The sequence below is a fragment of the Equus caballus genome, chromosome X (assembly GCF_041296265.1).
Source record: "Equus caballus isolate H_3958 breed thoroughbred chromosome X, TB-T2T, whole genome shotgun sequence".
Classification (NCBI taxonomy): Eukaryota; Metazoa; Chordata; class Mammalia; order Perissodactyla; family Equidae; genus Equus; species Equus caballus.
This window is the reverse complement of record NC_091715.1, coordinates 113523277-113551060: the sequence shown is the minus strand read 5'-3', so window position 1 is coordinate 113551060 and position 27784 is coordinate 113523277. Positions and strand designations below refer to the sequence as shown.

Sequence of the window (27784 nt, the reverse complement as noted above, 5' to 3'; positions counted from 1 at the left end):
AGAACAAATAGTAATCCAGAGATAAAAAGAACAATACCAAAAAACCCCTAAAAATAAATATGCTTAAAGAAATTAAAGGTAATAAAGGAAATATAAGCCATAGGAGAAAAAAATCAAGCAAATAATTGCAATAATCAAATAAAACTTGTAGAAATAAAAATAGGGTCACTGAATTTAAAAACTAAATTGATTCAGAATTGAAATAGAAAATAATAAGGAGAGATTAGAGATTAGGAGACATAGAAGTGTGAATGACATATCTAACAGGCATTCCACAAGAGGACAGAAAATATAAAGAAGCAACAGTGAAAATAGGAGAGGATTTTCCAGAATTGAAGGAAGACATGAATACTCAGGTTGTAAGAGTGAAGCTCCAATCAAGATAAATCAAATTAAAGTATGTGGAAATAAGGTAGGAAAACTGTAGAATATCAAATACAAAGAAAAAGATTAAAAATAATCTGAGAAAAGATGTTACCTCCAAAGAAATGGTAATCATAGTGACAGTAGATTTCATATCAACGATAATATAGACCAGAAGACAGTGGACATCTGTCATCCAACAGCTGAGTGAACATACCTGCCCACCTGGGATTCTCCAGTCAGCTAAATATTCAAGGGTGAATGTAACAAAAGGCATTTTCAGACAAACACTGAAGGAGTTTATCACTCACAAATGCTCACTGAAATTGTGACTAAAGATTGTATTAAAATCAGAAAGAGGTTGAACCTTGAAGGAAGTAATGGAAATGCCAAAGGCAATGGTGAACAAACAAATGGGTAGAGATGTGAGTAAAGCTTATTAGACATTGCTTGTAAAACTTATACTACAATGAATACTTTGGGCAAGTTTATAAACAAGGTGGGGCTTCCACATCTAGGAAGATAGAGATGTATTTTCCCTTTTCCTCCTCTAAGGACAACTGAAAATGCTATATAGTGATATATGATGACATTATATATCAAACAAACATAAAAAGACTCTGGAAGAGGGAGAAGAAAGAAAATCAACTACAGACTTTTGGAGCCAGAGAATGATTCATTGGTGAGTTCCCTGATAATGTGTATATATCTCCATCTCATGAACACCAATGGGAGCAGACAAAAAAAAGCTTCAATAAAACTTGTTCTTGGGGCCAGCCCGGTGGCATAGCAATTAAGTTCACGCACTCCGCTTCGGTGGCCTGGGGTTCGCCGGTTCGGATCCCGGGTGGAGAAATGGCACTGCTTGGCACGCCATGCTGTGACAGGCGTCCCACATATAAAGTAGAGGAAGATGGACACGGATGTTAGCTCAGGGCCAGTCTTCCTCAGCAAAAAGAGGAGGATTGGTGGCAAATGTTAGCTCAGGGCTAATCTTCCTCAAAAAAAATTACATAACATAAAACTTCTTCTCTCTAGCCAAAGGACCAGGAAAAGGGGAGCTTAACAAGACAAAAAGCTTTTAGACAATAACCAGTCTACTTCACTTAAACATCAGAAAAAAAAAAAACTGTGGCCTGACCCCTACCCCTAACAGCAAAGGCCAAATGGAGAATGTAGACATCTGCTCTTGCAAAGCTGTAATAAGGTTCTCCAACATCCCTGATTTGGGGGTTCAGAGAAAGCCAAATTGAAAGCAGGGACTTTCATCCCCACTCCCTAGTAATGAATTTCACCCCCATGGTGTCAGCGGATACCACATGGAGAGCCTGAGCTTACGTCCCTCCCACCATTAATGAGGCATTGGACTCCCTCCCTGCTGGAGTTGTGTCAGAAGAGGGCTAGTGGAAAGTCAGGGCTTTTACCATGACATAGAGGTAATGAAGTAACGCCCATCATGGTATCAGAGACCACATGGGCAGCTGGAAGCCCATTCCTAACCAGCATAAATGAGCGCACTCTCTTACAAGACTCAGATGTCAATGAAAGCCAAGTTGGAAACCTTCACATCTACTCCATCTGATAGTAATGAGGCAGCACCTCCTTCTCCTCTGCCAGAGCAGTGTCAGACAAAAGAGAGAGTCAGCAAAAAACTGAAGGTTACAGTAAGATCCAAAATCTCATAACAATATGAAAATGTCCAGCTTGCAATAGAAAATCACTCCTCATACTAAAAGCCAGCATGATTTCAAACGGAATGAGAAAAGACAATCGGTAGACGCCAAGGCCAAGATGATACAGATATTAGAATTATCTAAAAGGAAAAAATTGGCAACCCCATAAATGTATACCTTACAAAAATACCCTTTAGGAATAAAGGGAAAATCAAGACATTCTCAGATGAAAGAAAAACTAAGAGAATTTGTTACCAACTAACATACTGTAAAAGACTGACTATGGGACCAACCCATGGGTATCGCTTAAGTTCGCACACTCCACTTTGGTGGCCCGGGATTCGCAGCTTTGGATCCCAGGCACGGACATAGCACCACTCGTGAAGCCACACTGTAGTGGCATCCCGCATAAAATAGAGGAAGACTGGCACAGATGTTAGATCAGCGACAATCTTCCTCAAGCAAAAAGAGGAAGATTAGCAACAGATGATAGCTCAGGGCCAATCTTCCTCACACACACAAAAGTAATAATAAAAGAAAAGAATGGCTAAAAGAAGCTCTCTAAACAGAAAGCAAAAGATAAAACAAAGAACCCTGGAACATCGGGAAGAAAGAAAGAACATGGCAAGCAAAAATATGGGTGAATATGATAGGCTTTTCTTCTCCTGAGTTTTCTAAATTACGTTTGATGGTTTAAAAAATTATAACACTGTCTGATGTGGTTTTAAATCTATGTAGAAGAAATATTTAAGATAATTACATTATAAAAGAGAGAGGGAAAAGGGACATAAAGGGATGTAAGACTTCTACACTTCACTCAGAATGGTAAAATAAGGACACTGGTAGAAACCCCAATTGAGGGACATTCTACAAAATACCTGACAGCCTAGAGGACCCTAAGGAGACATGATGGCTAAATGTATTGTGATTTCCTGGATGGGATCCTGGAATAGAAAAGGACATTAGGTTGAAAACAACTGAGGAAATCTGAATGAAGAATGGACTTTAGTTCAAAATAATATAACAATATTAATTCATTAATTGTGGCAGATGAACCAAACAGATTGCGTAACCGTAATGTAAGATGTTAATAATACGGGTATGGATATGTGGGAGCGCTCTGTATTACCTATGCAATTTTTTTGTAAACGGATAGTTATTCTAAAATTAAAGATTTCCTTTAAAAAGTTACTGGGCCATAAACAAAATTTATGCTAAATAACTGCTTTCATTCAAACCACATTCTCTGAAAACTGCAGTAATGGAACAATTGGAAGAAGACTATAAATATCTAAAATGATTATAGAGATTATAAAAATAAATGAGAACCATGATGAAAGCACAGAATACTATTTAAAAAGATTTGTAAAAATAAAAAACAGACGGAATTTAATTTTTTCTCTTAATCCATGGTTCAAAGAAGAAATCATAAAGGAAATGGTTATATATTTGTAATTGAATAATCACAAAAATACTACATATAGGAATTTACTATGCATCTATAATAATTAAAACAGTATGATATTAGCAAAATGGAGCAATTAGACTAGTGAAATGGAATGGAGCCAAATGCAAATATACACTTTTGCACATACATATGAAAATTAGCATATAACAGAAATAACATTAAAGTCAGCAAGGAGAGTACTGTACAAGCTTTCCAATGAATGGTGTTGAATCAATTGTATATATATATGAAGAAAAACAAAATTGGATCCCTACATTACATAATAATAAAAATCAATTCTAGGTGGATTTAAAAACCTAAATGTGAAAGAAAAAACTTTTAGACAAAACATAGGAAAATATCTATGATTTGGGGGTGTCAATGGCTTTCTAATACAAGATCTCAAAGCTAAAACTATAAAGCAAAAGATCAAAATCTGAGTATGTAATAATTTAAATTTTTCTGTATGACAAAAGACAAGGTTAATTTAGAAGATATGACCGGGAAAAGACATTTCCAACATGTATAACCAAAACCAAGTTGGAGATCAAGAATCCATAAAAACTCCTATATGTTTATTTTTTTAAAAACTTGTTAAAAGTCAAAGAATATGGACAATAAATTCACAGACAAGGAATATGAACAGTCAATAAACATAAGAAGGGATGTTCAATCTCAATAATATTCAGAGAAATACAAATTTAACAAATATCCTTCACACTCAACAGATTGCCAAAACTTCAAATCTGATAACATAAGTTTAGGCAAGGACGTAGAGAAACAGATTCTCTCAAATGCTGTCCTTGGGGTGTAGTTGTTAAAACAATTTTGGAAAGAACTTTGCACAGTGGAATTCTCTTCAACAGTAAAATAAATGAAAAAGGTCAATTTGGATACATCTCAAAACAAATGAATGATAAAACAAGTTACAAAAGAATTTATACATACTGGTAAAATGTTTATAAATTTTAAAAAGCACACAACACAGTAATATACTGTAAATGGTTTATGGAAATATGTTGCTGTATTAATATAAAATGGGACACGGAGGAAACTAACTTGAGTAGTTATTCTGGGAAGAGAAGGGCATATTGGGATAGGTTCGGGGTAAAAAGTGGACTTCAGCTGTATCTCTAAGTTTTATTCTTTAAAAAAGGCTCAAGCAAATATGGCAAAATCTTAATATCTGTTAAAGCGGATGGTGGATTCTTAGAAAGAACATAAAATTTCTCCTAATCCCATCATCCAGAGTTTACCATTGTTAACCTTGTGATGCGTTTCTTTCGGTGTCTGTGTTTCTTCCTCTGTTTTTACTCTGTCGTGTGTGTGTGTGTGTGTGTGTGTGTGTAGTAACTTGGGATCATGAAGTTTTTATATACTAATTTCCTCACGTAAAATCATACAGTAAGCATCTGATATATAGCCATTTCAATACCTTCCGGTTTTTCACTACTTAAACAAGAAATGGCCATTGTCTGATGTGCATCTTTGGCCCCATTTCTAAAGAGTTTCTTAGGATAGATTCCTGGTATGGAATTAGGATATGAATATTTTAAGGCTTTTGATATATATTTTGCTGTATTGCTTTCGAGAACATTTGGGCTAATTTGCATTCTTCTTAGTAGAATGAGTATCCACACTCATCATCACTGAGGATTAGTATCTTAAAAATATTAGTCGAATACATATACCTCATTTCAATTTTCATTTCTTTGATTGCTAATTGGGTTGGGTATTATTATTATAATGTTTGTTGTCAGTTGTTTTCCTTCTTTTTGTGTCTTTGCTAATTTCCTCTTAGGATGTTCATCTTTGTTTTGAGTTTCCCAGTCTCTTTCCACGTCTACATATTCCTGCTCTAGCAGCACATTGTTTTAAAAAGTGTTTCCTTAAAACATTTTTTTATAAGCCAGTAACCTCTCTTTAATTTTGTTGTTCAAAAATTTCTTGGCCGTCGCGTTTTTTAAAACTTCCAGATGAACGTTAAAATCATTTTCTCAAGTTTCAAAAATCCTCTTGGGATTTTGATCTGAATTACAGTAAACCTCCATCTGAATTTTAGAAAACTTGGCATGTTTATACTGTGTTGTCTTCCTATCCAGGAACATGTTATTCTTCTACATTTACGGAAATCTTGTATCTCTCCAAGTAAACTTTTGTAATTTTCTTCAGCCAGTTTTTTTGTTGTTTGTTTCTGAGTATTTTGTATATCACGTCGCTGTTGTAAGTGGTCTTGTTTTTCCACTATATTTTCTGACTACTTTTTATCAGTATATAAGAAATGTCTTTAGACTGTTCCTTTGCTTTGCATCCAGGCACTTTACTAAACTCTCTCATTAGTTCTAAAATTATTTACGTAGAATCTTTTAGACTTCCTATGCAGATATTTTTTATTGCATTCACTGGAATTTTTATACCAATATTAAATAATTGTAGTGCTGGAGCTTGCCTGTCTTGTGCCTGATTTTGATTATAATGTCTCTAGTGTGTCACTGCTGCAGATGATGTTGGTTATTGTTTTCGTCTGAATATCATAACATTAAGGGCCTATTCTTTAATGCAGCCAGCCCTGGTGCTCTAGTGCCACTGTTAAGATTCAGTGATCTCACCACCACGGGCCAGATTTGTTTCCTGGTCAGGGAACCACACCACCCGTCTGTCGGTTGCCAGACTGCAGCAGCTGCACGTTGCTGTGATGCTGAAAGCTATGCCACCAGTATTTCAAATACCAGCAGGGTCACCCATGGTCACCTTGTTGGACAAATTTCAGTGGAGCTTCCAGACTAAGACAGACTAGGAAGAAGGACCTGGCCACCCACTTCTGGAAAAATTGGCCATGAAAACCCTGTGAATAGCAGCAGAACATTGATGAAGTGCTGGAAGGTGAGAGGATGGCACAAAAAGACCAGGCAGTGTTCTGCTCTGCTGTACACAGGATCACTAGGAGTCAGAATCAACTCCATGGCACTAACAACAGCAAATTCTTTAATGCTTAGGCTTTTAAAAAATTAATGCTTAGTTTTGTTAATTCAGAAATGGGTGTTGAAACTTAGCAAATGTTCTTTTGGACATCTGTTGAGATAGTCTCATGACTTAGTTTTTTTTTGACCTGTGGATATGATATACTAAGAGATTTCCTAATGTTGCCATCCTGGAATTCTGAAATAAATTATACTTGATGACATTATTTTCTTTCAATATTGTCCATGTTTTATTTGCTTAGTGCTCTATGTTAGATTTTTGTTTCCATTTTAAGTGATCAGTCTTTAAATATTTTGTGCGCTAGCTGACAAGATTTTATATTAAGGTTATGTTAGTTTCAAAAATGCATTAGAGAGCCTCCCCTCTTTTACTATGATCTGACTTTTTAAATTACTGGCTAATTGCATAGTCCATGAAAATCTGAAAAAAACATAAACAATCAGTCTGGGAATTTGAATGTAGCTTCTCAATAGAAAATAAGCTGCAAGGAGGATTTTTGTCTGTTTCGTTCACTACTGTATCCCTGCTGTCTAGAACAGTGCCTGGCACAGAGCAGGTAGTATTCAGTAAATATTTGTTGATAAAATGTAAAGTAATGAACAGTCTCCCCAGACTTTTTTTTAAAGATTTTATTTTTCCTTTTCCTCCCCAAAGCTCCCTAGTACATAGTTGTATATTTTTAGTTGTGGGTCCTTCTAGTTGTGGCATGTGGGACGCTGCCTCAGCATGGCTTGCACCCATGTCCGCGCCCAGGATGGGAACCAGCGAAACCCTGGGCCACCGAAGCAGAGCATGCAAACTTAACCACTCGGCCCCTCCCCAGACTTTTAAGAGTTGTTTGGAAAGTTTCTTTTTTTCTGATTTATCCCATGTTTTGCTCTATGAAGCTCTTTTAGGGTATCACTTACACATACCCCTCAAAAAAACTAGTTTATTTTATACAACTCAACTATAGCTGTTACTAGAGAAAACATGTATTATATTGTAGTTAAATTTTCTGCCAATATTAAGAAGAATTATTAAAGTTTTCCAGCATTTTCCATTATTACAAGTTACAAAAAGGCTCCAAATTATATTTTAAGAAAACTTTCAAGTTGGCATTTTAAAGTTTCAGTGACAGACATAATTGTTAAAGTCTCAATGCGAGATAGACATGTACTTCATTCTATTAGTGGCAAAGCTAAAGCAATTTCTCTTCCAAGTCCCTTAATACTTTCTAGAACATATTATATATCTAAAGGTCATTTAAAATAAGCTCTAAATGTTCCTTAAAGTAAAACAATGTCACTGAAAATAAAATACCAGATTTAAGCATCATCACTCAGATCATATAATTTTTAAAAAATTTTGCCTATTACAACATTACAGATGAAATGGGGGTACAGGAGCAAAACATATCTCAGATTAAGGTTGATCATAACATATATAGTCTTTATCTCTTTTAAAAACAAAAAAATATATGGTCTAGCGATTTTAACTCAAATATCATTAAAGAGCATGTCCTCAGTAAAATACTATGATAATTGATATGTGGATAATCTGCATTATGGTGTCGTAGATCAACGATCTGTGGTATATTTCACAAATACAACATACCATGCGTTTATTTGACCCTAGATAATATGGTGCAATTCCAAATGAAAGGAAGCTATAATTTAAAAGTACCGCGCAATCAAAAAATGAAATAAACCTACAATGCCCTCTGTTGATGAAATGTGTGACTAGAGTATGTGTGATCAGAAAGAAAAAAATTCAACATGTTTCTTAGTTAATTTTTATTTCAGTCTAAATTAGTTTCTCTAAAATATGTACTAATTTAATTTAATCTCATAAAATAAATATTTTATATTCTTCTGTTTTCATAACAGTCAGCACAAAATTATGTGTTTTAAGAGGAAAAACTATCAAAATATAAATGGTTAATGTGGCAGTTCCAGTCACATGGCCTTGAATAGGTATAATCTAGTCTGGCCTTGTCTAGGAAAATAGTATTAGTGAGGGAAGAACCATTTTTAGACAATTTCAATTAAGGCAAGGTGGAAGAGGTAAATGGGTGGAATTTTGAACAAGCCACAGTGATTTCCTCCCCCTCATTTTCCCTAATCTTCAAATGTCAACCAAGTCCTCAGAAATGATGCAGTTCATTTGTGGCTTATGGGCACAAGGGTGGGCTGGTATCCGGAGACACAATCTAAATCCCCTCCTCTAGAAGGTGTCACAGAGATTGATAGACATTCATCGATAACTCTTTTTCCTCTCCTTCTTAGTAGTACAACCATAAATTTTGATTGAGCATATTGGCACCCAGAATAAATACTATATGTCTTAGCGTCCTTTGTAGCTAGATTTGGCCATATATCTACATTCTGGCCAGTAAAATGAAAGTGGTGGTATCATACGTGTCTTTTGGGAAAATGTCCTTAAAAGAGAGGAGGTGTGTCCTTCTTTCCCTTTTCTGCCAGCCTAGTAACTGAGACCAGCCTTGAAATGGGGCCAAATCTTGGACCACCTTGGACCATGAGGTGGAAGATGTATGCTGAAGATGACAAAGCACCAGAGTATAACAAACTTGGGTTCCCAATGCTTTTATGAATCTCCCCTACCCATGCTGGACTGCCTGACTCCTAATCAACTATTTTTTGTTTGTTTGTTTAAGTTATTTTTATTTTGGATCTCAGGTACAGCTGAATCCAATCCTAAATGAAACAGAAGGAATATTAGGATAAAAATTTTCAAAGAGACTATGACCAGTGTGCTCTCAAACAGCATATGAGTAAGCAATAAAACAACCAACCAAGCTTCCTACCTATTTCACATACCTGTAAAACTGAAAGGTACAAAAGAGGAAAACAATGACACCATCAAGCATTAAGATGTTATAAGTTACTTGCATTTGCACAACCTTTACTGCATTATTCAAATATACTTGCACTGAATCTTTATTGTGTTAAACATATATCTTATAAACATTAGGGTAATTTTATTATTATAGAATGAAAAATTGGGGAGGCCTTTCCCATTGTAATACTTTCTGGATACCAATCACCTTACTTCTGCGGTTATGTTGACTCATTTGTTAAGGAGAGTTTCCTTGATGATTCAGGTTGAAGATAGGATGTCCTTTTATGTGAAAATGATTATTTTGAGGACACTAAGGTTTTCACTCTACACTTACATTTTTTTTCCTTCAAAATCAAATGGAAATGGGTCCACATCTTCCAGACACCAGGAGCTACTGCACTTTGAGCTTAAGATGTATGACATTGTTACAGATGTGGTTAAATATGATAGCATATCCAACAGAAATTCCTGAGCAATGGCAGAATGTCCAACTAAAAAGGGGCAAATACTTAAGCCACATAAAAAAATATCTTAATGTCATTTGATGTTGCTTCTGTCAGTTTTACAACTAGAGGGATGATGAGTTATCTGTCTTTGGATCTGATGGCAAACACACTGGAAGATTTAATATGTATGTAAAATGCTGCCAAGATATCTCCAGTTATTCACCTTTTCAACACAGGAACATGAAATTAATACCATAGATTATCTAACTTGTGATTTTTCTCTATTCTAGGATAGAATAGCAGTATGATGAGAGGACCCAGAATCAGGAAACCAAGTTCCTGGTTAACTAATTCTGAGACCTTAGGCAAAGCAATTTAAATTACACCCGTTTCCTCCACTGTAAAATGGGAATTATACCTGTCCCACGTACCACACAGGGTTGTTGGGAAGATTAAATGAAATCATGTAAATAAAGATGCTTTGAAAACCATGGAAACGATAAATGAATGTAAGGGCATTAACTTGCTATCCAGATCACTAAAGACAACAAACTGTTATCATAAATAAATTTGCCACGTAACAAAATACATTTGTCTAATTCCTATCACCACAAAAAGCACTCTCACTGATCTAACTACAAAGTAAACATCGCTCATATTCAAACACCAGCCTTGGAAACATTCATCAAGTTGCCCACAAATATTTGACAATGCTATCCAAATGACTGAGGAATCTGTATTGTAAATTCAGTATTGCATGACGTATATTTCAAGTCTTGGGAAAAATTATGGAGTGGTGATAAAATTTGTACCTGATCCTCAGCATCCTTTTTTTTCTTGACTCTATCCTACTTCCTACCCTCACATCCTCCATTAAATCTGTTTTCTCATTTTATCCCCTCTTACCAGCAAAACCCTATCAGATAACTAATGTAATCTAGGTATTAAAAAAAACTATTAGAAAATTGATGTCATATACACCTTAGTATAAATTAAAGTCTCGAGAGTAAGAAGTATTTTGTCTTATCTCTAAAATGTGGAGTAAACAAAAGCTTTTATAACCTCCTAGGAATTTCAGTTCGGCTGTAGGGGAGTAATCTTCTCAGTAAGAATGAAGTGGCAAGGGAAGCGCACAAGGCCTCCAAAACCTCATTCTGTAAGCATATGAGATAAGGCTGATTGAGATGGGAAATCGAGGTGAAAATATACTTTTTCCACAATCCCCCAAAATAAGATAGTGCTCTGTAATTCCTGTCTGGACCATGTAACTTTACAGAATAAAAAGAGCCTCTAAGACTGTACCAGTTTAGCTTAATGGTAATTCAGTAAGAAGCAACTATTGTTGCCTGTTTCCTGTCTTTCCTTTCTTCTGGATGGTTTGAGTGCTCTCTATCAATCTCTCTCTCTCCCCTCCCTGCGGACACACACAGAACTGTAACCTCTAGCCTCTCAACCACCCTTCTAAGCCAGACTTACTTGACTTGTTCCCTCCTACTGTTTTTAATCTTTCCTCTTGCTCCAAGAGGCAGTTATCCCATTAGTGAAATTGTATATGCGTTCTGGATCTCTATCACTGCCAACAACCTTCCTGTGTCTAATGCCTACCATTACACTCCATAATGTCAAACATATCCTCTTTGAGATATCTTTAGAATTAATATTTCAAAAATTTCAATAATCTTTCAAATTTCTTAAGATTCAACAAATCAATAATAGGTCACATTCACAAAGTTTCTGATAGTCACAATACTTAAACAATAACCAAAAGGAATGAGATCTTCATTGACTACATTAAGTTATAAAGGAATAAGTACCTGTGAAAACGTATGTTCTACAAAGTGCCTTTAAGTTGAACTCATATTGTTAGAGACCCAGAGAAGAAATAGTCTTTAGAGGAGGGAAAGACTGGAAAAGAATTTTTCCTTTCTGTTTGTTATACAAAGTAATACCTTCTCTGCATCTGTAAACAAGAAAAGGTACTACCAGGCAAATGCAAATTTTTCTTTGCATCCACAGTTGTTCACAAAGATAACAGATTTGTGAGAAACATTCTCTCATAGCACAAACCAAGATTTTTGAGGGAAAAAGAGTGGATTTTTATTTTATGTGAACACAATAAATAAAATCCTCAAGAGGGGAGGGAAGTAGTAAAGAAACAGAGAAATACGATCATTAAGTTAAATAAATTTGCAGCAGAGACAACTGAAACAGCATTTTATAGTTGAATAAGAACATTCCTGCCAATGACCAAAACGTACAAATTTTGAAATACTTACAGCTAGTGTTTTGAAAACACAGAAATAAGCAACAATGATAATTAGGAACTTAACTTTTTTCCAAAAGTAAGAAACTTTTTAAAAGATTATTTAAATATATGCCAGAAGTACAGAGAGTTTACAACATATTTCAATAATAAAAAGTAACCTGTTTTCTAAGTACAGAATAAGTTGGCCTTTGAACAGAAAGAAAACTCAAATTCTGATATAATTTTCTATACACTATTCATGTAATAATTTCCAGTAAAGGATTCATAAGCCACCTTTATTTTTAACCTTAACATAGCTTTATATGTGTGTGTTTAGACGTACTTAAATGTACAGTTATGTGATAATGTGAAGCTTTCCATCTTATTTTTAAAATATGATTAATTTTATAAGCATGTTAAATAAAACAATGTATGCTATGTTGAATTTATCATCTTAATAAAAGTGTAATAATTCCTCTAACAAACAAAAACCTAAATTATATTCCTTATCTTATATATGCTTATTTCTGTCTATAACTTTTTTACCTAGTCTAAACTCAACCACTTATTTTTACCAGAACCAACCAAACAATTAAAATGTGTTTCCTCCCAGAGAAAACTAGAAGCCAAGAAATCAAGAACCCTCTAAGTTTTTCTCCACCACCACACATTTCATAGTACTTATAAAATTTTAAAGTAAAACTGAGCATATATATTAATACTCTCCAAAGGCTTTATTCATCCTATTAATGCATAACTTATATAAATAAGGAACAAAGGTAAATGAAAACTGTGTGTCGTGACCAATGCTTTGAACACTTTTCTTGCTTAGAAATTGTCCAGAGAGCCAAAGAATATTTACTAATTAACTCAGTTTAATGACATAAAGTTAATTAAAGATGTGGAACTTACAATTTAAGCCAAGACACTAAATCTTTATGACTTGTAGCATTATAGAAATTCACAAGACTAAACATTTTAAAATACACCCATTATTGCAAATTTATTTAGTTTAACAAAATTTTATATTTTGTAATTTAAAACTATTTGTGGAAACGATAATGACAATTTACTTGACTTATAAAACAAAGTAGGAAATTTAAATATTTTAAACCTTTATAAATTAAACTCAAGTCTTGTGCTAACTAGAATATTGTATCTTCATTATTTTTACATGGAGAACACAAAAAATTGTTATTATAATAAAATTAAATCATTCTGATTTGTCCCAAGTGTCATCTATTTATTCAGAATATTACATGAACTATTTTCTAACACAATTTATAAAACTCTGTACTCTTGAAATCATCCCCAAAACTCTGAGAGTCTCACTTTTCTGCTTAGCTTGTTACCTACTAACATAGGCCATTACTGAAGTCACAGAGTTTTTCATTTGAGTTACAGTTTTAGTGAGAAAAAAACTTTGAGAGCCAACATATTTAATGCCACAAAACACATACAGTTAAATTTCTTCTTTTTTGCTTGGAAGTTCTTGACTGTTTATCTATAATAAACATATTCCTAGAATTTTCACATAATCACAAAATAATTTTTGATCAATTAAATATTAACATTTCCCAAAAAGGAGAAAGAGGAAGAAAAAAAAGGAGAAGAGAGAAAAGCCAACCCTAGGTTTGTATAAAATTATCACAGTAAAAAGCTAACTATATTTCCTCTACCAGTTTGGGAGATGGTACAGAGGCAGGAAACCTCATTTTGACACATACACACAAAAAATGACTACAACTGGTTTAAACAATAAGTTAGATGACTGACAGTTCTAAGGACATACCTTAGAAAGATACTTATTATTCACTGAAGTATGGAAATAAAGGAGAAAGTTTTCAAGTTATTAGTGACAAATAGAAAAGAAAAGAAAAGAAAAAATGGCATCTAACTAACAGCAGGTAGCAAAACTGAAGGTTACTCATACATGTGACATCCATTCCATTATTTATTTATTTATTTATTTATTTATTTTAATTTCTCACAGGTTGGAAGATGCTATACTTTCAATTATTTTTACCAGTTGCTATATTTCAAAAATCAATGGCTAGTTGTTGATATGAACAAGACGGTAGACTAGGAAATGCCAGACCCTCTTTTCCCCATGGAAATATCAAATAAACAACTACAGATTGACTAAAGTAACATTATAGGAGCTCTGTAAACCAGTCAAAGATCTACAGTAACCCAGTCATCATCCAATAAAGAAAAAGCCACATTAAAAACAGTAGGAAATTTTGTGGCCTTTTTGTTCACCCTTGCCTTACCTCTTACCTGGTGGAGGCACAGTTGGAAAGTAGCAGCCAATTCCTGGTTCCATCCATTGGGTGGAAGAAGCAGAGTGAAATTCTCTACAAGGTTTTGGCCTCCCCATAGACTGATTGAGTCACTGGTTTCTGTCTTGCCTGACTCAGAGTTCAGCTGAGGAAAAGCAGAAAACTTTGGATCTCAATCCAGGAGTCATGAAAAGCAGTGGAGAGTGTCATGACATGTAAAAACTGCAAGGGGACTGAAGACCTGTGGATGCCTGGGAGCAAGTGATTACAGGTAGAGGAATACAACAGAACTTCTAAGGTCCCAAAAAGAAGCTATGGTGAGACTTTTTGGAAAATTAATAAATTTAAAAGCAACTGGGGAGATAAAAATTAAAAAATAAAAAAAGCACAGCCACAGACCCTGACAGGACACACGCTCAGAAAAGACCTGCAAAGACCTCAAGCTTTCACCATGGGCTTATCCCAAGGCTCAGGGGCCCTCTAATTAGTGAAGATCTTTCATGTCAGTCTGCAAAGACTGGGAGAGGTGGCTGTTTTTTCAAATGCCCAATTTTCAACAAAGCATTAAAAAGCGTACAAAGAAACAAGGATACATGGCCCATTCAAAGGAACAAAATAAATCTCCAGTAATCACTCTTGAAGGAACACATGCATTGGACTTACTAGACAAAGACTTTAAAAGAACTGCCTTAAATATGCTCAAAGAGCTAAATGGAAACATGGACAAAGAACCAAAGGAATCAAGGAAAATGATACATGAACCAAATGAGAATATCAACGAAGAGAAAGAAATAAGAACCATAGAAATTCTAGATCCAGAAAATACAATAACTGAATTGAAAAATTCACTAGAGAGGTTCAAAAGAGGACTCAAACAAGGATAAGAAAGAATTAGTGAGGTTGAATACATTGGAAATTATAGAATGTAAAAAGTCATAAGGAAAAAGACTGAATAAAAGTGAACAGAGCCTAAAGGACTTGTGGGACATCATCAAGTGGACCAATATATGCATTATGGAAGTCCCAGAAGAAGAGAGAGAGAAAGAGGGAGAAAGATCATGTGAAAAAATGACAGAAAACTTCTCAAATTTAAGGTAATACATGAATATACAAATCCAAGAAGCTCAATGACTCCTTATAGGCTAAACTCTAAAAGACCTACACCAAGACACATTACACTCAAACTGTTGAAAGCCAAAGAAAAAGAGAGAATAATAAAAACAGCAAGAGAAAAGTGACTCATCATGTATAAAGAATCCCCAATAGGGGCCAGTCCGGTGGTGTAGCAGTTAAGTTCACACTTTCCACTCCGGCAGCCTGGGGTTCACTGGTTTGGATCCCGGATGCAGACACAGCACCACCTGGCAAGCCACACTGTGGCAGGAGTCCCACATATAAAGTAGAGGAGGATGAGCACAGATGTTAGCTCAGGGCCAGTATTCCTTGGCAGAAAGAGGAGGATTAGCAGCAGATGTTAGCTCAGGGCTAATCTTCCTAAAAAAAAAAAAAAAAAAAGAATCCCTGATAAGTTTATGGGTGGACTTTCCAGCAGAAATCTTGCATGCCAGAAGTTAACAGGATGACATATTTAAAGAGCTAAAAGAAATAGTCATTTGAGAATTCTATATCCAGCAAACATGTAAGTCAATAATAACTGAGAAATTAAGACATTTCCAGACAAACATATCCAAAGGAGTTCATTGCTAGTAGAGCTTCACAAAGAGAAGTGCTAAAAGGAGTCCTTCAAGTTGAAATTAAAGGAGAGTAGACAGTAACCCAAAGCCATATAATAATATAAAGGTCTCTGGTAAAAGTAAATACATGGACAAATGTTAAAAAGTATGGTACTATAGCAAATTTTATTTGTAACTTCATTTGCTAGTTTCTACAGAATTTAAAAGTCAAAATCATAAAAATTATAAATCTATGTAATTGGGTACACAATATGTAAAGATATAATTTATGACATCAATAACAAAGTGAGGGGGAGCAGAGTTGTAAAGGAGTAGAGTTTATGTATGCAATTGAACTTAATTTAGTATCAACTTAACATAGATAGTCATAACTTTAGGATGTATATGTAATCCCCATGGTAACCACAAATAAAATATTTATAGAATATACACAAAAGGAAATTTAAAAAGTAATCAAAATTTATCACTATGAAAAATCCACTGAAGACAAAGGAAGTCAGTAATGGAGAAAATGAATGACAACAAAAGCTATAAGAGGTACAGAAAACAAAAAATAAAATGGCAAAAGTGCTTCCCCACCAATAATTACTCCAAATGTAAATGGATTAAACAGTCCAATCAAAAGACATAGATTGGCAGACTGGATTAAAAAATAGAATCCAAATAAGTGTTGTCTAAAAGAGAGGAATTTTAGATATAAAGACATGCAGAGGTTGGCAGTAAAAGGATGTAAAAAGATATTCCATGCAAATAGTAATAAAAAGGGAGAGGTGTTGGCTATATTAATATCAGATAAAAGAGATCTTGAGTCAAAAACTGTTATAAGAGACAAAGAAGGACATTGTATAATGATAAAAGGGTCAATACATCAAGAAGATATATACAGCAAACACCAAAGTTCCTAAATATATGAAGCAATCATTGACAGAATTAAAAGTAGAAATAAAGAGCTCTGCAATAATAGTAGGAGACTTCAATAACTCTCTTTCAAAAATAGAACAACCAGACAGAAAATCAATAAGGAAATAGACGAGTTGAACAACAGTATAGACTAATTGAACCTAATAGACATATACAGAACAATCTGCTCAACAATAGGTGAATGCACACTTTTCTCAAGTGCACATGAAACATTCTCTAGGATACGCCATATGTCAGGGCACAAAACATCTTAATAAATATAAAAAGATTGAATCATACAAGTATCTTTTCCAATCACAATGGGTAAAACTAGAAATCAACAGCAGAGGGGCCAGCACCATGGTTTTGCTGGTTCAGATCCTGGACGTAGACATGGCACCACTCATCAGGCCATGCTGAGGCAGTGTCCCACATGCCACAACTAGAAGGACTCACAACTAAAATATACAACTATGTACTGGGGGGATTTGGGGAGAAAAAGCAGAAAGAAAAAACAGAAATCAACAACAGAAGGAAAAATTGGTGAATTCACAAATAGGTGGCAATTAAACAACATACTCTTAAACAATCAACCAATGGGTCAAAGATTCCAAAATCTTCAGATTTTTCACAAAAGAAATTAGAAAACAGGGCTGGCCCCGTGGCCGAGTGGTTAAGTTCGCCCGCTCCGCTGCAGGCGGCCCAGTGTTTCGTTAGTTCAAATCCTGGGCACGGACATGGCACTGCTCATCAGACCACGCTGAGGCAGCGTCCCACATGCCACAACTAGAAGAACCCACAATGAAGAATACACAACTATGTACCGGGGGGCTTTGGGGAGAAAAAGAAAAAAATAAAAATAAAAAATCTTTAAAAAAAAAAAAAAAGAAATTAGAAAACATCTCGAGGTAAATAAAAATGAAAAAACAACCTACCAAAATTTATTGGATGCAGCAAAATCAGGGCTGAGCGAGAAATTCATAGGTTTATACGCTTTCTTTAAAAAACAAAAAAAGAAAGATCTCAAGTCAATAACCTAACTTTACACCTTAAGGAGTTAGAAAAAGAACAAATAAAACACAATGATAGTTAAAGACAGAAATAATAAATATTAGGACAGAAATAAAAGAAATAGAGAATACCAAAACGAAGAAAAAAACCAAACACCAAGAGCTGGTAATTCAAAGAGATCAACAAAATTGACAGATCTCTAGCTAGACTGACTAAGAAAAAAGAGATAAGATGCAAGGAACAAAAATCAGAAAGGAAATGGTGGACATTACTCCTGATTTTACAGAAATAAAAAGCATTATAAGAAGGTACTATGAACAACTGTACACCAATGGGTTGGATAACCTAGATGAAATGGAAAATCTTCTACAAACACTCAAACTACGACTGAATCATTAATAAATAGAAAATACGAATATAACTGTAACTAGCAAGAAGGTTGAATCAGTATTCAAAAACCTCCCAACAAAGAAAATTCCAGGACCAAATGGCTAAGGTGGTGAATTCTACCAAATATTTCAAGCAGAATTAACATCGCTTCTTCTCAAACTCTTCCAAAATTTGAGAGAACAGAAGACTCCCTAATGTCGTCTATGAAGCCAGCATTATCCTGATACTAAAGCCAGGCAAAGGCACTACAAAAAAAGAAAACTATAGACCAATATCTTTTATGAATATTGATGCAAAGACCTTTGACAAAATGCTAGCAAACTGAAACTATTTGAGACCTTTGGTTTCCAGTCCATCATGTAAGAAGTTTGGAAGTTGCCACTCCATCCTTACAACAAGTAAAAGCTGAACAAACTTAAAAATCAACAACTCTTCTTAAATCCATAAAAGAAGCAAGGTTACAGGGCAAATATTGCCCCCCAAAGTAGAGAGATCGAAAGGAGAGTACGAACAATCACAACTTACTAGAGCAGAAACCAACAAATGGCAACATCAGACGGAAACACTGCTGGGGTAAGGAAACCTGAACTGTAATTGAGAAATTGTTGGAAGCTTGATGTGGACAAGTTTGAGAGAGAAAAACTTCAGGGAGACCCAGGCATCAGCAGCCCCCCAATTTTTGAGAGTCCTACTGCCTAGAGCTCTACCAGGTTATCACAGTGAATATTGCAGAAAAATCCTCTTATGCTTCTGGCAAGGGAATGGGAAAAGGGACCATCATGAAATATGCCAGAGAGTTCTGTTATTCTTAACAAGGTCTGCCCACAGTAGAAACGATTTAGCCAGAGCCTAACCTGCTGGAGTTTTTTCAGAAGCTAAATGGCATGCAGGAATGGAAATACCCAACTCCTGCTAGCTCTAACCTTCCATGTGGAAAAAGGGAAATACTCAATTCCCGCCTCATTTAGCCTTCCACATGAGAGAAGGGAAATATTGAACTCCAGCCCACTCTAGCCATTCTGTCCCACCTAAGGGAGGGGCAGTATTAAGAAGCATATGTAAAGTTCACAGTCTATAGGTACAGGCTTACTAAAACACTGAGACCTAAACACAGGGCTGTAAAATACCTCCTCTTCCACCACCCCTTACCACCACATTACTAAAGGCCTATTTTCAGCACTTCCTTTTACCAAGTACATCATGTCTGCCTATCAAGAAAAGCTTACTTGGCATGCTAAAAGGGAAAAACACAGTTTGAAGACACAAAGCAAGCATCAAAACCAGACTCAGATATGACAAGGGTGTTAGAATTATCAGACCGGGAATGTAAACAACTATGATTAACATTCTAAGGGTTCTAACGTAAGAAGTAGACAGCATGCAAAAACAGATGGGCAATCTAAGCAGAGAGATGGAAATTCTAAGAAAAAAACTAATTAAAGTACTAGAGGTCAAAAGCACTATAACAGAAATGAAGAATGCTTTTCATGGATTTATGAGGAGACTGGTCATGGCTGAGGAAAAAATCTGTGAACTTGAGGCTTCATCAATAGAAATCTCCAAAACTAAAATGCAAAGAGGAAAAGACTGAAAAAAAAAAACAGAATAGAATATCCAATGACTGTGGGACAACTATAAAAGGTGTAACATATGCATAATGGGAATACTAGACGACAGAGAGAAAGGAACAGAAGAAATATTTAAGCAATAAAGACTGAGAATTTCCCTCAAATTAATGTCAGACACAAAACCATAGATCAAGGAAGCTCAGAGAACAATCAGCATAAAAAATACCAGGAAAACTACATGTAGATATATCAGTTTCAAACTACAGAAAATCAAAGATAAAGAAAAGTCCTGAAAAAAAGCCCCAGGAAAAAAAACACCTTATCTACAGAGGAGCAAAGATAAGAATTACATCTGACTCCCCTGCAGAACCCATGCAAGCAAAAAGAGAGTGCAGTGAAATATTTAAAGTGTTGAGAGAGAGGGAAAAAACCATCAACAAGAATTCTGTATGCTGTGAAATTATCCTTCAAAAGTGAGGGAGAGATAAAGACTTTCTCAGACAAACAGAAATTGAGGGAATTTGCTGCTAATAGACCTACCATGCAAGAAACATTAAAAGAAGTTCTTCAGAGAGAGGTAAATATATAGGTCAGAAACTCAGATTTATTTACAGAAAAGAAAAGCATTAGAGAAGGGATAAATGAAAGTAAAATAAAAACTTTTAGTTTTCTTATTCTTAATTTATGTAACAGCTAATATGTTCAAAATATTAATACGAGCAATATATTCCATTATGTATGCTCATGTGTGTATATACATATATATATATATATATATACGCTTCTGTATAAGTGAAATCAATGACAGCAATGATACACAGGATGTAAGGGAGGAATTATGACTGTTTTGTTATTATAAGGTACTGGCACTACATGTGAAGCAGTATAGTGTTATTTGAAAGTGCACTTGAATTAGTCGTAAATGAATATTGCAAACTCTAGGGCAACCACTAAAAGAAGTATAACTGATACACTAAGAAAGGAGAGGAAAAGAAATCATATAGAATGTTCAATAAAAACCACAAAAGGCAGAAAAAGAGTGGAAGACAAAAACAGGAACAAAAACAAGGGCAACAAATATAAAACAGAGACAAATATGGTAGATGCTAATCCAACTACAAATGTCAATGGCCTAAATGCCTCACTTAAAGACAAATTCTCAGGGTGGATCAATAATCAAGATGTGTAGACAAGACCTGTGCTGTCTACAAGAAACCACTTTAAATATGAAGACACCTATTTTAAGATTATGTGAAAAGACAGATTAAAAGTAAATTGGTGGAGAAAGATACACCATCCTAACACTAATCAAAGAAAGTGGGATAGCTATATTAATTTTGGACAGAACACACTTCAGAGGCAAGAAAATTATCAGGGCTAAAGAAGGACATTACTTAAAGCAATGAATTCTCCCAAAAGACCTAACAATCCTTAATATGTATGCATGTAACTACAAAGCATCAAAATACATGAGGTAAAACCTGATAGAACTGCAAGGAGAAATAGATAAGTCCACTACTATAGTCGGATACTTCAACACTTCTCTCAGAATGGACAGATCTGACAGGCAGAAAATCAGTAAGGACATAATTGAATTCAACAACACTATTCATCAACCAAATATAATGGACATCTATAGACACTTCCTCCAACAACAGCAGAATACAATTCTTCTCAAGCTAACATGGAACATTCACCAAGGTAGATTACATTCTGGGCCATAAAACACACTTTAACACATTTAAAAGAATAGAAACCATACAATGTCTGCTCTCAGACTACAATGAAATTAAACTAGAAATCAATAACAGAAAGATAACTAGAAAATCTCAAAACATGGAGATCAAACAGCACACTTCTAAATACCATATGGGTCAAAGAAAAAATCTCAAGGCAAATGTAAAAATATTTTGAACTAAATGACAATGAAAACACAACTTATCAAAATGTGTGAGACGCAGCAAAAATAATGTTTAGAGGAAATTTATAGCATTGAATGCATATATTAGAAAAGAAGAAAGATCTGAAATCAATAATGTAAGCCTCCACCTTAGGAAACTAAAAAATAAGTACAAATTAAGTATAAAGCAAGCAAAAGAAAAGAAATAAAAATTAGAGCAAAAATCAATGAAATTGAAAACAGGAAACAAAGAAAATCAACAAAACCAAAGCTGGTTCTTTGAAAAGATCAATAACATTGATAAGTCTCTATCCAGGTTAACTAAGAAAAAGAGAATGAGGACACAAATTACTAATATCAAACATGGAGATAAAGTGGGGACATCATTACAGATAACATGGACATTAAAAGGATAATCAAGAAACACTATGGACAACTCTATGGCCACAGATTTGATAGCCTGGACAAAATGGACCAATTCTTTGAAAGACGTAATCTACAAAAACTCACGCAAGAAGAGACAATCTGAATAGGTCTATAAACTACTAAAGAAATAGATCAGTAATTGATAACCTTCCAAACCAGAAAGCACCAGGCCAAGATGAGTTCACTGGTGAATTCTAGGAAACATTAAAGTAAGAAATTATGCCAAGTTTCTACAATCTCTTTCACAATATAGAAGCAGAGGAAATATTTCCTAACTTATTTTATGAGGCCAGTATTACCCTAATACCAAAATCAGACAAAGAAGATAAAACTACACATCAATATTTCTCATGAACATAGATGCACAAATCCCCAGAAAATATTAGCAAATCAAATACAACAATATATAAAAAGGATTATGCACCACAACCAAATGTGATTTATCCCAGGTATGAAAGGCGAGTTCAGCATTCAAAAATCAATTAATATAATCTATCAAATCAGCATGCTAAAGAAGAAAAATCACATGATCATATCAATAGATCCATAAAAAGCGTTTGACAAAATCCAACAACCATTCATTATAGAAACACTCAGTAAATGAGAAATAGAGGGAAACTTTCTCAAATTGATAAAGAATATTTGCAAAAAACCTGCAGCTGACATCATACTTAATGGTGAGAAACCAGAAGCTTTCCCATTAAGATCAGAAACAAGGTAAGGATGTCCCCTCTCACCACTGCTTTTTGACAGCATACTGGAAGTTCTAGTTAATGCAAGAAGAGAAAAAAGGAAATGAAAGGTATACTGACTGAGAAGGAAGAAATTAAAATGTCTCGTAGATAATTTGAAAGAATTGACAAAAAAAAAAAAAAACCTGGAACTAATAAGTGATTACAGCAAGGTTGCAGGATACAAGGTTAATATACAAAAGTCAATCACTTTTCTATATACCCACAAAAAACAAGTGGAATTTAAAATAAAAACACAATACCATTTACATTAAAATCTCCCCAAATGAAATATTTAGGCACAAAACTAGCAAAATATGTACAGGATCTATATGAGGTAAATTATAAAGCTCTGATAAAAGAAATCAAAGGAAAAACTAAACAAATGTAGAGATATTCCACGTTCATGGATAGAAAGACTCATACAAACAAGATGCCTGTTCTTATTAGCTTGATCTATAGCATCAACGCAATCTCAATCAAAATCCCAGCAAATTATTTTGTGGATATCAACAAACTGATTCTTAAGTTTATATGGAGAGGCAACATACCTAAAATGGCTGACACAATATTGAAGGAGAAGAGCAAAGTTGGAGGACTGACAGTAGCCAACTTTAAGACTTAATCTAAAGCTACAGTAATCAAGACAGTGTGGCATTGGCAAAATAATAGACAAATAGATCAATGAAACAGAATGAAGAGCTCATAATTAGACTCACATAAATATAGCCAACAAATCTTTGACAAAGGAACAAAGGCAATTCAGTGGAGAGAATTATGCTGGAAACAATTGGACATCCACAAGCAAAAAAAAAAACGAATCTAGACAAAGACCTTACACACTTCATAAAAATTAACTCAAAGTAGATCACATGTATTATCAATGTAAAATTAAAATCTATAAAACTCCTAGATGATAACATAGGAGAAAATCTAGATGACCTTAGGTTTGGCAGTGACGTTCTAGATATAACACCAAAGGTCCTATTCATCAAAGGAAGAATTGATAAGCCGGACTGCCTTAAAATTAAAAATTTCTGCTTTGTGGAAGACACTGTCAAGAAAATAAACAGACAAGCCACAGACTGGGGGAATTTTTTTTTTTTTTTCTGTATCCAAGGCTTTATTTAACGGCAGATTTTTTCCCCAAAAAACTGGATATGAAGCTGTGGTAGTGACTGCAGAGTACCAGAGCTGTCCCTTAAAATTGTGGGAGACATCAGAAGAGGCCCTGGAGGCTCTGGGGGGGAAAATATTTGCAAAAGATATATCTCATAAAGGATTATTATCTAAAATATACAAAAAACCCATGTTCATAGCAGCATTATTTACAATAACCAAAAGGTGGCAACAACTCAAGTGTCCATCAATGGATGAATGCGTAAACAAAATGTGGTCTATACATACAATGGAATATTATTCAGCCTTAAAAAGGAAAGAAATTCTGATACATGCTAAAACATGGATGAACCTTGAAGACATTCTGCTAAGTGAAATAAGCCAGTCACAACATGACAAGTATTGTATAACTCCACCTAAATGAGGTACTTAGTGTAGTCAAATTTGTAGAGACAGAAAGTAGAATGGTGGCTTCCAGGGGCTGGGTGGAGGAGAGAATGGAAGTTAGTGTTTAATGACATTTTTGGTTGGGGAAGACGAAAAAGTTTTGGAGATGGATGGTGGTGATGGTTGCACAGCAACGTGAATGTACTTACTGCCACAGAAGTGTACACTTAAAATTGGTTAAAATGTTAAACCCTATGTTTTGTATAGTTTACCACAATAAAAAAATGAAAAAAAAATCAATGGTTAGCAAGAGTACTCTGATGTGATTGATGAGAATGTTCTTGATGAGAATATTTTCCAAGATCTTTGAAGTGTTCCTTTGGATACTAGTAGGATCAAAATTCAAAATTCCATTGTTAAAGACGGTGTTACAGGGCTTCACTCAATTTTACTTGATGAAACAAGAAATTTAGATGTCAAGATAACCACAATAAAATACCAAAGTAAGAGTTATTACCCAGCCATTAAATATTGAAATCCTTCAATGCTCTATTCTAACTTGTATTTCTGTTTGTACACTCTACACTGACATGAGGGAATTTCTTCCATGTCTAGTGCTTCAATTATTTATACGCAGATGCCTCACAATTTTATGTCTTCAATTATCTCCCTGGGATCAATTTATGTCCCAAGTCACCACAAACTCGACATGTCCAACACCAAATTCATGATCAGGAATCCCATAATTGGTTATTTCCCATCCATCCCACTGAGTAAGCCACAAAGCCAGGAGTTTCACTTTTCTTGACATCCCATGTCCTATTATAGCATTTTTACATTCCTTTCTGTGGGTATTTGATTAATGTCCGTCCCCCACACTAAAGTGCACATTTCAGATGAGCAGAGACTTTACTTTTGCTCATAATCATATTCCCAGAATACATCACAGTGCCCACCCTTTCCATGGGTGTTTCATAAATACTTGTTGAATAAATAAACCTTTAAGCTTTGAACTCATAATTGGGAAATAAGTTTGATGTGAAAGATTCATAAATGTAATTCCTCTCCTTCCCATCTCTATGAAAATAAGAGTTATTACCTGAGCAGAGTGAGTGAGTAGCAGTTTGGACACTCATCTTGAGATTCCCTGGGCTATTATTACTAGTTCGGTGTCATCCTGTACATTTACCTGAATTCCTTGAACATTTCTAGATTGTCCAGTACAATGATTCTTATATCTGTTAGCTTTCATTAATACAATTATAGTGTTCAATTCCTTAGGTGGAAAATATTAAATACTTGATGCTCACAAGTCAGCGAGTGGAGGTAGAAATCCCAGGGATGGGGGTGAAGGTGAGAGAATGGGGGAGTTTTTCTCAGGACTCAAACTCTGTGGATTCAAGTCCTGCTTTCGCTACTAGTTTGAAATTAGTTTACTTAACACCTGAATCTGTTTCTGCATTTCCAAAAGTAGACACAGTATTAAAAATACCTATAGCACAAAATTATTGTGAGAATTATATGGGAAAATGTCCCTGGAATTACTTTTTAAACTGTGCAATGAAGCAAACATGCATAATTATCCCAATGCGAATAGGGTTGGAGTGAATCCTAAAATAGGAATGTGAGAAAGGAGGAGGTTTCTGGCAAAGTCGTGCAATTTTTGGTAACTACTTTTCACAGTGCATTTCTATCTTGTTTTTGAACTTATTTTTGAAATGGATAATGGAGTGGTTGCAACAAATATAAAACACAGCTTTAAAAAGAGGAGGCAGAAGCACTTTGAAAAACTTGTATTTAACTAGTCAATTTGTCGTCTGTACTTCTACCACATGTTGGCTTCCTGGAAATCCAAATTCGCCCATTGCCTCTTCCTTCTCTCTCTACCCGACACAGCAGCCAGGTGGGCGGTGATGTAAGTGCCGCCGGGTTTCCCGCAGGCCGGTTTTTCTTCAGCAGATTGTGACGTAGCGCCGCCACTTGTGTGCTCAATTGTGAGGTCACGTGCCCTCTCCAGAATAGTTTGCTGGAGGCTGAAGCACTTGCCAGTTGCACCGGGCAGTGCAGCATGTTTAGCGTCCTGGCCCGCGGCTTGTCAAGTCCGGGCAGCTAGAGGTCCCCGGGCTCCCCAACTGCCAGCCTAGTGCCTCAGTGCCCGAGAAGAGGCCGAAAAGGAACCATGAGCGTCCTATTTCTGCTAGTGAGCGGCGTTTTGTTCGCGTTTATGTTTGTCTGCTGGAAAAATCAGCTTCAGGTAAAGTGTATAAGAGAGATTAGAATTAGACAAAGCTAGATGAATATATGGACTGGAGTGTTTGTGTCTAAGAGAGTAGAAAGACAGTAAAATAATAAAGGTAAACGGAGGTCCTCTTTTTCTCTTGAAAGAGCTTCAGATGTTTACTCTTTTACCCCCACACTTCATATTGACCAGTGATTCGATGGCTGTGGTCTGTTGTAAAAAACCCCCAGTCGCTAAGTGGCACGGTGAGTTTTTCACCCATTTGTAAAGTATGGCTGAAAGTGCCCACTCCCCACCACCACCTCCCATTTTAAGAGTCTGTACCTTCTCTCGCCCTACTGTCTGCTCTATTTCTGTTTGCCTCTCTCTCCCCTGTATTTTACTTTTCAGCCATCTTTATGAGAGTTTTTTGGGCATTCACAAAGAATTCAGGTCAAAATGTGGGTTTCCTGGTGATATTTAAAATCGCAAGTAATGTGCTTTTAGATAAGGGTCAGGCTGGCTTCAGCGGTGGACTTAGTAGACTGCCTAAGAAATGTAAGCCAAGAATAGGACATTTTGCCATTAAAAGGCTACTTTCATATATTTTTTTCTGTCTGTGTTTGGGAAGAGCGTGTTTCCAAATCAGTGTAGTCATTCAACAGATTTTTCATCTCTAATTGCTAGGGCAGGACACTCAGTTCATTTTGGTAAACAAGACTAAGCGTGTTATCTGGTAGTATTTGGAAATTGCTAAACTCAATAAACTACATATGTATAATTTCCTTCCCTTACAGCGAAACACTGCTGAAATGTCATCAAGTTCCACTTCTCTTGCACTAGTAAGACTGTACTCTTCTACTGGGTCAACCAACAGGAATACTGAGATTCTCAGCGTCAACAGCCTCTCTCGGGATATCTTAATTAATTTCCCGCATTCGATAGCCATGCAGAAGCAAATATTGGTAAACCTCAGGACGGTGGAATACAAGCTGGAACGTTGGAACGTTTACTAGTTACCAGGGGTTCAAATAGTTAACTGGAAATCTACTGACACGCTTACAGAATGTAATGCCCCTAGAAGCAATCATTAAAGATATTTGGAGTGGATTCATTTGCTTATACATGTTTATACCAAATGAATTAGTGTTTAAAAGAGGA

The 27784-nt window shown here is 35.3% G+C and overlaps 1 protein-coding gene across 2 annotated transcripts in view; it reads left to right on the top strand.

The window, feature by feature from the left end:
* The window catches only part of CT83 (cancer/testis antigen 83), a 70421-nt gene extending 42688 nt beyond the window's left edge, over nt 1-27733 (top strand). Inside the window, exons 1-2 of one of the 2 annotated variants that reach the window (XM_005614450.4) lie at nt 26422-26659; nt 27421-27733. In XM_005614450.4, coding sequence (XP_005614507.1) covers nt 26585-26659; nt 27421-27639 — 294 coding nt within the window. In that variant the 5' untranslated portion in view covers nt 26422-26584 and the 3' untranslated portion in view covers nt 27640-27733. Of the gene's footprint in view, nt 1-26421; nt 26660-27420 lie in introns of those variants that run through there. The other variant, XM_014729230.3, reaches the window with a different exon arrangement.
* The last annotated feature ends 51 nt before the right edge of the window (nt 27734-27784 follow it).